Source organism: Dama dama, chromosome 32 (genome assembly GCF_033118175.1).
Source record: "Dama dama isolate Ldn47 chromosome 32, ASM3311817v1, whole genome shotgun sequence".
NCBI classification, from domain to species: Eukaryota; Metazoa; Chordata; class Mammalia; order Artiodactyla; family Cervidae; genus Dama; species Dama dama.
The window spans coordinates 13737802-13749343 of record NC_083712.1 but is presented as its reverse complement, the minus strand read 5'-3'; the positions used below and the strand labels follow the sequence as shown (position 1 = coordinate 13749343).

General features: G+C 45.0%; 1 protein-coding gene across 1 annotated transcript; it reads left to right on the top strand.

Moving 5' to 3' along the window:
• The first annotated feature begins 9534 nt into the window (after positions 1-9534).
• Positions 9535-10424, top strand: LOC133050639 (beta-defensin 103A-like). The gene is made up of 2 exons (XM_061134929.1): positions 9535-9592; positions 10279-10424. The coding sequence occupies exons 1-2, from the start codon at positions 9535-9537 to the stop codon at positions 10422-10424; spliced, it is 204 nt and encodes a 67-aa protein (XP_060990912.1).
• Positions 10425-11542: the final 1118 nt, after the last annotated feature.

The window sequence follows — 11542 nt, the reverse complement described above, 5'->3', positions numbered from 1 at the left end:
ATTAAGCAGAATTGCCTGAAAAACAGCATTTTCAACAAAGAGCCATTGTAGACAGCGATTTAGTCTCACTTCTTTCTCCAGTGTAGTATTAGAGCATGTATGTAAATTAACCCTGTAGCATAGATCTTGACTGCAAGGTCCATAAATAAACAGATACATATATATATCTTATGTATCAGTTCAGTTCAGTCACTCAGTCCTGTCTGACTCTTTGCGACCCCACGAATCACAGCAGGCCAGTCCTCCCTGTCCATCACCAACTCCCAGAGTTCACCCAAACTCATGTCATGAAGTTGGTGATGCCATCCAGCCATCTCATCCTCTGTTGTCCCCTTCTCCTCGTGCCCCCAATCCCTCCTGGCATCAGGGTCTTTTCCAGTGAGTCAACTCTTTGCATGAGGTGGTCATAGTATTGGAGTTTCAGCTTCAATATCAGTCCTTCCAATGAACACACAGGACTGATCTCCTTTAGGATGGACTGGTTGGATCTGTATAGATAATGATATATATATAACTAGATGATGTCTACCTCTCTCAAATATCATGTAGAGCTAAAGCAGAGGGAATCATGATCAAGACAACTTATTTTCCATCAGAAAATTCCTATGCCTGGTGCCAGCCAGGGACTCTGTCTGTTCGAGACAGCCTCCATGGATTTGCCGAGCCTCAGAGGTGAGATGCTGAGCCACAGTGGGGAACCTGAACAGTACTGACGTTCTGGAGGCTCCTTCAGGACCGGGTCCACCCGGGGTACCCACATTTCGAAAGGGCTTGGAGTTCTACTCAGAGCTACATGGCAAGCTCCATCCTGAGCTTTAGCATTTCTGAAAAGCCGGGTCAGTGTCTCTCCAGCACTGAGATGGATGGATGTTACTAAGTGAGGGATGAAAATAGACACCTATGGGCTTCTTCTGACTCCTGACCAGAAGGTGGATGTTGCAGGGCTTATGGATCTTTGCCCTTGAGGTGGAGCTGACCCCGCACACAACCGTGCTCCTCACACCCCAGTCCCTCAGCCTCTGTTTCTGGAAACGTGAGGGTCCACCGGAGCCCGGGCAGGGTCAGTGTCTGTCCTGAAGCTGGTCCATGGTGTCCTGGACCCACATCCTGTTGTGACGAGGCCATGTCCGCTTCTCAGCACAGAAAGCCCCAGGATCTCGCTCAGAGGGCACACAGCTGCCCTTCTCGAGATGCCGCTTTTCCTGCTGACATGTTTTTTCCCTCTTCGTTCTCTTTTTAGGATTGACGCAAGGAATTAGAAATTCTCTAAGTTGCCGTTTGAATTTTGGCATCTGTGTGCCGAACAGGTGCCCTGGAATCAGGAGAGAGATTGGCACCTGTTTCGGGTTTGGAGTAAAATGCTGCAGATGGAGATAAAAGAAGGCGACGAGGTGGCCAGCACCGATGCGGAGTCAGGAACTGCACCCTTCGACAGAGCATCCAAAATTGAAACCAGAATAAATTTTGTTCAAAATTAAAGAATTGCCCACTGGTCACTGAGGTTGTTGTGTGGTGTCTGATCCCAGGCTACTTCCAAAAGACCTGAGGATGCTTTCTGAGCTCCTTATGGGAACTATGGGGGAATCGTAGTGGGTGCTCTGATCCCCCTGTTCCTTGTGGGCCTGACCTTCCCCAGCCCCTCTGTCTGCTGTCCTTCCTGCTTCCCGGCCCAGGGCACCCTGAACTGCCCCTCATCTCCCCTCAAACATGTACCCCAGGGGTCCAGAATCACCAGAACACCAGGCCTGTAGGAAATCCCCGACCCCTGCTTCAGGAGGAAACCCCTTCCTCTGTCCCCCTGCAGTCCTCACTTCCGTTTGGTTTATGCTTCTTACTCCTGCCTGTGCACACATGGATACACTTCCGATTCCCTTTTGGGCTGTAAGGTCTCTGTAGGAATGGACTTGTCCTATTCCTCTATGTGCCGGACATTGAGCAGAGACATAGCTTCACAAATTGTCATCAGTTGAATGACACAGTTGTCATGGACAAAGCATGTCTCTCTGTGCGAACATGATAGGATGCAACTAAATGCGATGGAAAAACAACTCCTGTGGAAGCACAATTCAGTGAAGACAACCCAGCACGGAACACAGAGCCCGCCAGGGCAGGGTGAGCATGCGGACCTCAGCCTCCTTGCAGTTTCTTCAGAGGGTTTCCCAGTTAAATCAAGAGCCTTGCTAGTGCATGCAGTATGTGTGAGCAGCTCTCTGGTCTTCACACTAGCACTTCCCTCAGTGCAAGCTGAGGTCACTAAGGGGATGGTGTTAGGAGACAGGGCCATTGGGAGGTGATTTGGTCATGAGGGTGGGACCCTCCTGGGTGGAATGAGGGCCTTAATGAAAGAGACCCCAGAGAGATCGCTCACCCTTGTGCCCTCTGAGGACACAGGCAGAACACCGCCATCCACCAGCCACCTGCTCCGTCTTGATCCTGGAGCTCCCAGCCTCCAAATCTGAGAAGTAAAGGTCTGTTGTTAATCAGCCACCTATTACAATACCACATGTAAAATAGATAGACAGCTGGAATTAGCTGTATCACTCAGGGCACTCTGACAGGGGCTCTGCGACCAGCTGGAAGGGTGGGATGGGGAAGGAGATGGGACGATGTTTCAGGAGGGAGGGGACATGGGTGTGGATGATTCTTGTTGATGTATGACAGAAAACCTTGAAATTCTGTAAAGCAATCATCCTTCAATTAAAAAATACAGTGCAAAAAAAGATCCACCTAGCCTTTGGTGTTTCTGTTTTAATAGCCTGAAACGGCAGACACATGACAAGTGAGAATTCCAGCACGGGTGGAATTATGGTACCTAGTCATTGGCCCTTAAGATAAGGAAATGACCTGGATTAACTGACTGTGCCCAATGCCATCTCCTTACAAGGAGCCTTCAATGTGGAGGAGGGATGCAGCTCAGTGTCAGAGACGTGGGCTGAGAGACTAAACCAGCCCTGGCTCCCACTGACATGGAGGGGGGCCATAAGCCAAGGAGGGATGGCAGCTTCTAAGTGTGAAAAGGATGGAAGCCTCCAGAAGGAACAGCATCCTGCTGACACCGTGATTTGAAGCCAGCGAGACCCATGTGGGACTTCGGATCCTCAGAACCACAATAACAACTATGTGTTCCTTAAAGCCAATTAGCTGGTGGCTATTTGTGAAGCTGTAATGGGAAATCAATACAGTAATCACTTAAAATCATGCCGTGATCCTAAAATGAGGAGATCAAAAGAGACAAACCTGTGTGTGTTTAATGGAGGAAAAAAATGATAACAGCTGTCAACATTTTACTCAGCTTTATATTTCTTTTTTCAGAGAAATTCCCATGGTGCATCTGCCAACTCCTTTTCATCTCAAAGGTTGTATTTGCGACTCAGTCTTACATTCATATACCATATATCCCTTTTATCTTTTATTTTTAATTTTTTTTATCATAGAAAGTTTATCTGACATTGAGTGTGGTTTGGTGGTACTGTTTATTAAAGTTTTATCATATTCTTTATTGGGATTTCAATTTTTTATTTTTGCTTGACTTTTTAGGTGTTATTCTAAATGTATCTGCTGATGTTTTATTGCCATAACATTTTAGAGTGTCGTGTTGGTCTCTTGCGTGGGAGGAATGCTCTTCTCATTTCAGCACCAAGAAGAGGATGTCTTTTCCATGTGACTCATGAACCAAACAACTTCCTGCTCTGGTCCATAGCCAACCATTCCACCTGGGTCCTGGATCTCATTTCTCTTGCTTACTTGTGGGTGAGGCGCAAATCAGCTCCACCTCTTGCCTCCATCTACTCAACCTATGGAGAATGCAATGGCACCCCACTCCAGTACTCTTGCCTGGAAATTCCGATGGACAGAGGAGCCTGGTAGGCTGCAGTCGGTGGGGTCGCTGGGAGTCGGACACGCCTGAGCGATTTCACCTTCACTGTTCACTTTCATGCACAGGAGAAGGAAATGGCAACCCACTCCAGTGTTCTTGCCTGGGGAAACCCAGGAACGGGGAGCCTGCTTGGCCACCGTCTATGGGTTACACAGAGTCAGACACGATTGAAGTGACTTAGCAACAGTAGCACTGCATCTATAAAAACTAACAGCAGGGATTGACCCGGCGTCCAGTGGTTAAAGACTTCATGCTGCCAATGCAGGGGGCTGGAATCCATCCCTGGTTGTGGAACTAAGATTCCACATGCTAAAGAAGAGGCCAAAAGTTCCAAAACAGACAAACAAAAACACCCCCCAAATGCCAGTGTTTAAAAAAATAAAACCTAAAAGAAGGAAAGAGTTCTTCATTGACATGATAGCAATCATAAGCTCGGTCTTCTTTGAACTTAGTTTTTCAGCAAAATTCTTCAGAAGGAGTGTCTGCAGCCTCCACTTCCTCTCATCACTCTCAGGGGGATTGATACCATCAACTCTGGCTGGTCTCACCCCTCTCCCCCAGGATGACTCCTGCCAACAGGGATCACGAGGAATCCTGTGTGACCTCACTCAGCCCTTCCTCTGCCCTTTGTTGACCTGCCCCTCACTGTGTGGCAATGGAGAGGGGCTCTCAGGTGTCTCTGCCTGAGTGGATGGGCCGCAGTCCACCTGAGAAGGGCAGAGGAGCCAAGTGTAAGGTAGGTTTTCAGGAGAGAGAGAGAGACATCGGTGGTTGAAGAACAGGTGGGAATAGATGCCTAACATTTAGGGAGTCAGTGTAAAGGGTCACTTTCCGTATAAGAGTACAAGAGAGAAATGTGACCCAATGCTTTTAGTTTATTCTTTCTTTTCTATTATTATAAAAGTACTGTTGCTGGGGCCAATGAAGTAAAACCCTCATAGCTATTCTGTAGTATTAGGTAAGACTTATTGAAACAGCTTACTGCAAACACTCATTCTATTTTCAGGTTGCGGTCACTAAATTAAAATAGATCTCTACTTAGTGAAAGATTCAAATGCTGATCAAAAGATTAAGTGAAAATATTTTATTGCTAAGTTGTCTCAGGACAGAGAAAAAAGTCAGAAGATACAGTTCATGTAAGATGGAAGAGAGTCGGGTGAGTGAAGGCTAGAGGCCATGATGTATTATGACAAGCTTTGACCTGTTATGTTGGGAATGTGTGAGTGTGTGCTTGTGCTCAGGAATACTTTGGCATAAAGAAACTTAATGGGCTCTCTCCAGACCCTCAAAACTCTAAATATTATGCCTGAGCCTTCCTTCCTTTTCTCCTTGCCTCCTCCTCTCCCTGATTCCCTCCATTCATCCATTTATTCATTCACCTATAGGTTGACGTTTCCATACTAGGACCTGTTCATACAGAGGTTTGACTGACTAACTGCTCTATGCCTGGCTCTGTTCAAATGTGAGATAATAAAACAGGACTTGTTGCTTTAGAAATTTACATATAAAGATAAAGAGGGATATGAACACTGTAAAGCAAAACTGAGATGGAGAGAAGGAAGAGATGGAGAAAAATTTCAGTTATTTACCTGGTATGCGTGTGTGCTGAGTTACTTCAATCATGTCCAACTCCTTCCAACCCCACGGACTACAGCCCATCAGGCTGCTCTGGCCATGGGATTTCCCAGACAAGAACAGTGGAGTGAGTTATTTGACATCCAGGGGATCTTGCTGACCCAGAGATCAAATCTGTATCTCCTGCATTGGCAGGTGGGCTCTTTAGCACTAAGACCACCTGGGAAGCCCCACAGCTAGTATCCTACGCTTTTAACTTAAGAATATGCTGATTTAATACCTGTAGTAAGAAATACTCTAGCCTATAAAGACTCACTTGGTTGTGCTCTGTGCAAGAGATGACCTGGTAAGCTTGCTTAGGATGGATCAGTCTCTCTGGAAATGGTAGCAAGAAATATGTTGAGAGTGCAAAAGGAGAGAAGACCATTTCTGTTTCCAAAATTCTTTTTGCTTTTTAATTACAAAGTTGTGTGGAGGGAGGCAGGGCGGTGCTGTATTTATTCTGAAAGGATAAAGAGACAGATGCAGAGATATGCAAGAAAGCTGAATAAATAAATGAATAATTTGTTAACAGAATGCTATTTTTAATGATATTTCTCAAAAAAAAAAAAAAAAAAAAAAAAAAAAACCCAAACCGCAGAGCCATAAGGAGAAGTCACAACCAATTGTGCAAATGCTGACTTCCTGCAAACCTCTTCCTTTACAAAAGGGAGACACTTTGGTCTGGGACCCTGAGCCCACAGATGAGACACCCTCAAATTACTCCCAGGCCATAACTGAATATCTCTAGTAGGGTCTTCCCAGGTGGTGCAGTTGTAAGGAAACCCAGGAGACAGAGATCCGATCCCTGGATCAGCAAGATCCCCTGGAGTAGGAAATGGCAACCCACTCCAGTACTCTTGCCTGGAAGATTCCATAAACAAAGGAACCAAGTAGGCTACATTCCACGGGGTTGCAAAGAGTCCAACCAGACAGAGCACAGTACCACCACCAGTTGGAATACAAGTCCTTTCTCTCTACCTGTTGGTCAAACTCTTTCCCAGATCGCCTGCTCAATTCAGGTGTGCCATCAGACACTGCTGGGTCGACCTGGAATCCAGAAAGCTCCTCTTCCATCATGAGGCTCCTATACCTTCTCTTCCTCTTACTCATATGTCTTATCCAGATGATACCAGGTAACTGGTGGCTAAGCTGGCTCCAAACTTGGAACTTGGAGTAGGGAAATTCAGGTTGATTCCTCATTCAGTGATATGCTGAAATATATAGCGACTGAATGATATATCTGAAAGAAGCATGCATATACAATATGCTCCATTTTTCAAATAAGGATAGAGAAGCTTAAAGTGAAAAATAGTCTCCCATGATTGCCCATAACTAGTTGGTAGTAAGTCCATAAATTGTAAAGCTGATAGATAACATTTACAGGAGACTTTACAGGTTCCAGACAATTTCATGTGACTAACAGTAACACTAACAGTAATAGCAAATTATATTGACCACTTCCTCTTTACTGAGACATCAAAACTTTTAATGTCTTATCCCAAATGTATTCCTCACAGCACTATTTACAGGATAGGTGCTTTTAACCCCGTTTTTCAGCTGGGACTTAGAAACAAGGTAATTAGTTTGAAGTCATGCAGGTTCTGTGAAAAATAGCCTTGGTAGCTTGATAGGGATTGCATTGAATCTATAGATTGCTTTGGGTAGTTTAGCCATTTTGACAATATTGATTCTTCCAATCCATGAGCACAGTATATTTCTCCATCTGTTTGTGTCCTCTTTGATTTCTTTCATCAGTGTTTTATAGTTTTCTATACATAGGTCCTTTGTTTCTTGAGGTAGATATACTCCTAAGTATTTTATTCTTTTTCTTGCAATGGTGAATGGTATTGTTTCCTTAATTTCTCTTTCTGTTTTGTCATTGTTCGTGTATAGGAATGCAAGGGATTTTTGTGTGTCAATTTTATATCCTGCAACTAAACCACAATGAGGTACCATTACACGCCAGGCAGGATGGCTGCTATCCAAAAGTCTACAAGCAATAAATGCTGGAGAGGGTGTGGAGAAAAGGGAACCCTCTTACAATGTTGGTGGGAATGCAAACTAGTACAACTGCTATGGAGAATAGTGCGGAGATTTCTTAAAAAACTGCAAATAGCACTGCCATATGAACCAGCAATCCCACTCCTGGGCATACACACCGAGGAAACAAGATCTGAAAGAGACACATACACCCCAATATTCATCACAGCACTGTTTATAATAGCCAGGACATGGAAGCAACCTAGATGCCCATCAGCAGATGAATGCATAAGGAAGCTGTGGTACATATATACCATGGAATATTACTCAGCCATTAAAAAGAATTCATTTGAATCAGTTCTAATGAGATGGATGAAACTGGAGCCCATTATACAGAGTGAAGAAGTAAGCCAGAAAGATAAGACCATTACAGTATACTAACACATATATATGGAATTTAGAAAGATGGTAATGAGAACCCTATATGCAAAACAGAAAAAGAGACACAGATGTACAGAACAGACTTTTGGACTCTGTGGGAGAAGGCGAGGGTGGGATGTTTCTAGAGAACAGCATGGAAACAAGTATATTATCTAGGGTGAAACAGATTACCAGCCCAGGTTGGATGCATGAGACAAGTGCTCAGGCCTGGTGCACTGGGAAGACCCAGAGGGATTGGGTAGAGAGGGAGGTGGGAGGGGGGATCAGGATGGGGAATACATGTAAATCCATGGCTGATTCATGTCAATGTATGACAAATACCACTAGAATATTGCAAAGCAATTAGCCTCCAACTAATAAAAATAAATGAAAGAAAAAAACAAATCATGCACGTTGTGTGTAGGGAGGACTTTAACTCAAGCCCAAGTGGGTTTAATTCCGAAGACCATCTATTATGAAATATTCAACAATCCCAGAAAACTAATTTACTTACTGAATTATATAAACAACAAATTTATATATTTGTTTATATATATATATTTATGTATTTGTTTATATATAAATAAAAAATACTTTAGCTTAAGTGTGATCTGTGTATCACTTGGGATATACTTATCCTACCAGATCATTTGTTGATCACCTGAAATCCAAGTTAAACTGGGTGTCCTACATTTTCCCTGCAGCCCTCCTCAGGAGACAGCATGCTCCAGGCTGTGCTGTGGTAACAGCGCCTCCAGATCTTAGCATCTTAAAAGAGACAAAGTTAATTCTTGCTCAAATGACGCCAACCCGTGAGGGACCAGGGGCTCTGAGCAGACCGCACCCCCGAGCAGCAGCCACCACTGTGGGCGCTGCTGGTCCTGTGTCCGAGGAAGGCACTCTCAGGACTCTCATGCTGGCGATTAATGGGCCCAACCCTGAAGGGAAACGTCAGACACCTTCCTGACTCACGAATTTGGTGTTTTTTCAGACCACAGTAAAGTATATGCTGTGTGTGACCTGAAATGCTGCACTCCATCACAGGCCAAGGACACAGGGCAGAGTCTCTGGAATGCAGCCCACTTTCCCTTCCTTCCCACACTACTTAAAAGGTGATTCCTTTCTGGGTGTATCCCTGCAGGCTCAGGGCATGACCCAGCACCAGTCTACACCTAGATTCTGAATACACCAGCCTTGGACTGGACTGATGGGGCTCAGGCTCTCCCAGGACTTTAGGAAGAAGGCAAAAGCTTAGAAGACACAGTGGGCACAGGTGAGCTCCCAGCTACATGCCCCAGGACTGCATCCAGGAGTGGGCAGGTCTTTCCCGTCTCAGACAGTCAGACCTGAGCCAGGCCTACACGAGCACCCAGAGCTCAGAGGCATCAGAACAGGCCTGTGCTCACATCAGGCTCTGAGTCTCCCTGAGGTTTGTAATTAACTCCTGGGGGGAATGGGCTTGGTCTGCTTTGTAAGGGACCTTGGCATGAAGCTTAAGGAAATTCATCATATTGTCATCCCTGTAATATTACAGGAATTGCAGCTGCTGAATGCTTCTCCCTATGGCTGTGGACTTGGAGCCTTTATAAAGTGAGCGAGCACACCATCCTGTCCAGTCTCACTTGGGAAGCCAGCCAGCCATGAGGGTCTACTACCTTCTCTTTGAGTTCCTCTTCTTGTTCTTGCTGCCTGTTCCAGGTAAGATGTGCTGGGAAATGACAGGACTGAATGGATTGAGAATTTGTCAGTCAGAGTCAGCCCTCTCCATTCATTTGGGAATTTTAGATAAACTAGTTTTGTTGCTTGAGAACTGGACATTACCAGTTTTTCTCCTTTATTTTACTTGAAAAAGACCATCAAGGAGCTCAAAGTAGGGTGTCCATCCCTTCTGATTCACTCTTAAGAGACTAATCAGCTCACAGACCATCCCTCCAAGGGAGGATTGTTATACCTGTTCATGAGACAGGAAGAAAGTGATGTAAATCTTTATTTATTTATTTTATGTGTAAATCTTTTAATACCAACAGGAAATCGAACTTAATCTGAGGACAGAAGCACAGGTTCCCTTTTATTAGCTTAGCGGTTGGAGGTACAGTCTTTCGGTCTCTTAAGGACCCGGGGACCATCGTGACCCCTGCCTCCCAGGTGTCAGTTCACAAGGGGGCTGCCACGGTCACGCCACTTTCTCAGCTGAGCCGAACCCACAGACGCATGGTGGGTAGCTAGCCCCACCTTCTTCTTTGCTCCAGATGGTATAGAGAAAGGAAAAAGACATAAAAGAACAAAAAATGGCGAACTATAACTTACTAGAGGGATTCCAAACGCCCTGACTTGCACCGCGGCCTTCCTAAATCCTTCCGTGCCCTTAGTTTCTTCAACCGCAGGCAATAGCGGAATCATAAGCGAGTTACAAAAGTATTACTGCAAAAGAAGAAGCGGCCGGTGTGCTCTGATTGGCTGCCTTCCAAAGGAGGAACAGATAGGCCGCTGTGCCCTGAGTGGCCGAAAATGCTGCCAGAAAAAGAAATGAAATATCCAGCATCACGAGGAGAACGTTGCATAGTGTGAAAATGCCTCCTTATAGACTCCAGAAGCCAAATCAAATTAAAGGCTTTTAACAAAAAATTAGAAGCTTGATTATTATCGTGATTATTTTTTAACATTCTCTTTATTGTGCTAGTTGTTACCAAACAGGCAACTTAGAAAGTGTTAATGACTCACCTTTAATTCAAATAAAGTATAATCCCTAGAGGAAGCCACAAGAGGCTCTCAGATGATGTTCCAAAGATTTTCAGATTTTATTCCTCTTTCACAACTTTCACCCCACAATGACACTGGACCACTTGTTCTTTCTGAAACACTTCCTTTGCCTTCTGTCACCCATCTGAGCTATGCAGTCTGTCCATCTGTCAGAGCATCTCCCCAGCAAATCCATCTCTGAAACTTCAGGGTATCCCTGAGGGTCTTTCCAGGTCCTTCTGAGCACTTTCCAGCTCAGAGACACGGGGAACCTGGCTCCTCCTCAACCTTGCCCTTAGCTTTCCTCTCGCTCTTGCTTCTGTTCCGACTGACCTCAGGCCTGGATAAAATCTCTCCTCCAGCTATGTCTCCAAACCCATCTCTCAGGGGCACCTCAAATTCTACCTCCTTCTAGAAAACATATTTGTTTCCCCAACAAATATGATCTTTCCTTTTAAAAGGGTTCTGATCTGAGTGCTCCATCTATGACTCCTGCATGATTTTTACATTCACTACATTTGCATATTTCCAATCTCCATATTTGCTTGCGGATTTTGAAGGACGCTTCATCATTTCAACACTCCTGGGCCAAGTGTTTTGTCACAAAAGCTGCTCAACAAGTGTTTATTGTGACCCCATGGACTGGGGCCCACCAGGCTCCACTGTTCATAAGACTCTTCAGGCAAAAATACTGCAGTGGGTTGCCATGTCCTCCTTTACGTGAACTGAAGTACATTCCGAGGCACTGTAACTATTTAATGGTCTCTGGAGTTTGATACAGCATGATTCCAGCAAATGTGGTGGCAGGTCCATCACCGCCAGCTAGAGCCCCAAGTCAAGGAACTGAGTTCTCAGGAAGAAAGGGCAAACACTCAAAGACAACAGCTTGGCTGTTGCTTAGTGATGGAG